Source organism: Hippocampus comes, unplaced genomic scaffold (genome assembly GCF_001891065.2).
Source record: "Hippocampus comes isolate QL1 unplaced genomic scaffold, H_comes_QL1_v1.1 C16901878, whole genome shotgun sequence".
In the NCBI taxonomy this organism is placed as follows: domain Eukaryota; kingdom Metazoa; phylum Chordata; class Actinopteri; order Syngnathiformes; family Syngnathidae; genus Hippocampus; species Hippocampus comes.
Window position 1 is genome coordinate 1 of NW_017840794.1, and position 1,155 is coordinate 1,155.

The following is a 1,155-nucleotide window of genomic DNA, read 5'->3' on the forward strand; positions in this document are numbered from 1 at the left end:
AAAAAAAAAAAAAAAATTGTATCAAGACCGATAAGAACGTACTGTAATAGTGCTACGTGCGCTTAACGGCGTGATGGGACGATCACGAGGTCGCGAGAGCCTCGGACCAAACGCTCTGACTCACAGAGGCGGCGGGATGATCTTTTCTATGCCTGCGCTTTAACTACTGTACATACTTGAACTCCCTTCCCACCTATTTTTAGTGTTGGCCCTTGCCACAATGTCACGCGTAACTCGACGCCATCTGTTAAGTCAGAGCTTGTTGAATGTCACTTGACAGAGGCAGGGGCGTCGCGATCACCTTCCTGTCCGCTCTCCCCAGCCCAGCGGCCTCATGGACTCTGAGGGACAAGCCAGACTGTCCCGGGCCTGTCGCCTCCTTTTGCCGGGCCCGGACATGGATGAGGACGACGGCGAGGTGGTGATCAGCATCAGGCCCAAGTCCTCTCCTCTGCCGCGGCGAAGGAGCTCGCTCTCCGACGACGACTCGGAGCCCGAGCTGCCGCCTTGTGCCTCCAGGAGGGTGTCCTTTGCCGACGCCAAGGGTCTAAGTTTGGTGCAAGTCAAGGAGTTTGATTTGTGGGATGTGCCCAACCCGCCGGGAATGGAGTGCCTGGATGACGAGGGACTGTCTACAGAGGAATACTGCCTGTCTCCGCTGACTTTCCAATTGCCGTTGTCTCCGGAGGATCTGCTGGTTAGGGTCCAGGAGCAGAAAATAGAGTTGGAGTCCCTGGAGTTGATCCCGGGAACCAGCACGCTAAAGGGGCTGATCTGTGTCCTCAACATGTCCTTCCACAAAGCCGTCTACGTGCGGACCACTTTGGACTGCTGGGCCAGCCACTTTGATCTCCTGACCGAGTACATCCCCGAATCCGGAAACGCTCACACGGACCGCTTCTCCTTTAAGCTCACCTTAGTGCCACCCTTCCGAGAGCAGGGGTCCCGAGTTGACTTTTGTCTGCGTTACGAGACGCCCGTGGGAACCTTCTGGGCCAACAATAACCACCGGAACTACATCCTCTTCTGCCACCAACGAGCAAAGGAGCCGAGGGAGAAGCCCCAGACGCAAACTGCGCAGAAGAAAAGCTGCCTCAAAACTCTGAGGTACGACGGGGCACTCTAACAGCGCACCGCAAAACAAGAGTGTGGATG

General features: G+C 56.1%; 1 protein-coding gene across 1 annotated transcript; it reads left to right on the forward strand.

Moving 5' to 3' along the window:
* The first annotated feature begins 6 nt into the window (after window positions 1-6).
* Window positions 7-1,139, forward strand: LOC109509445 (protein phosphatase 1 regulatory subunit 3A-like). The gene has a single exon (XM_019859295.1). The coding sequence runs from the start codon at window positions 335-337 to the stop codon at window positions 1,124-1,126; it is 792 nt and encodes a 263-aa protein (XP_019714854.1). The 5' UTR covers window positions 7-334; the 3' UTR covers window positions 1,127-1,139.
* Window positions 1,140-1,155: the final 16 nt, after the last annotated feature.

What these genes read in the sequence shown, in the direction of transcription:
- LOC109509445 (XM_019859295.1), top strand. Translation starts at nt 335, where the DNA reads ATGGACTCTGAGGGACAAGCCAGACTGTCCCGGGCCTGTCGCCTCCTT.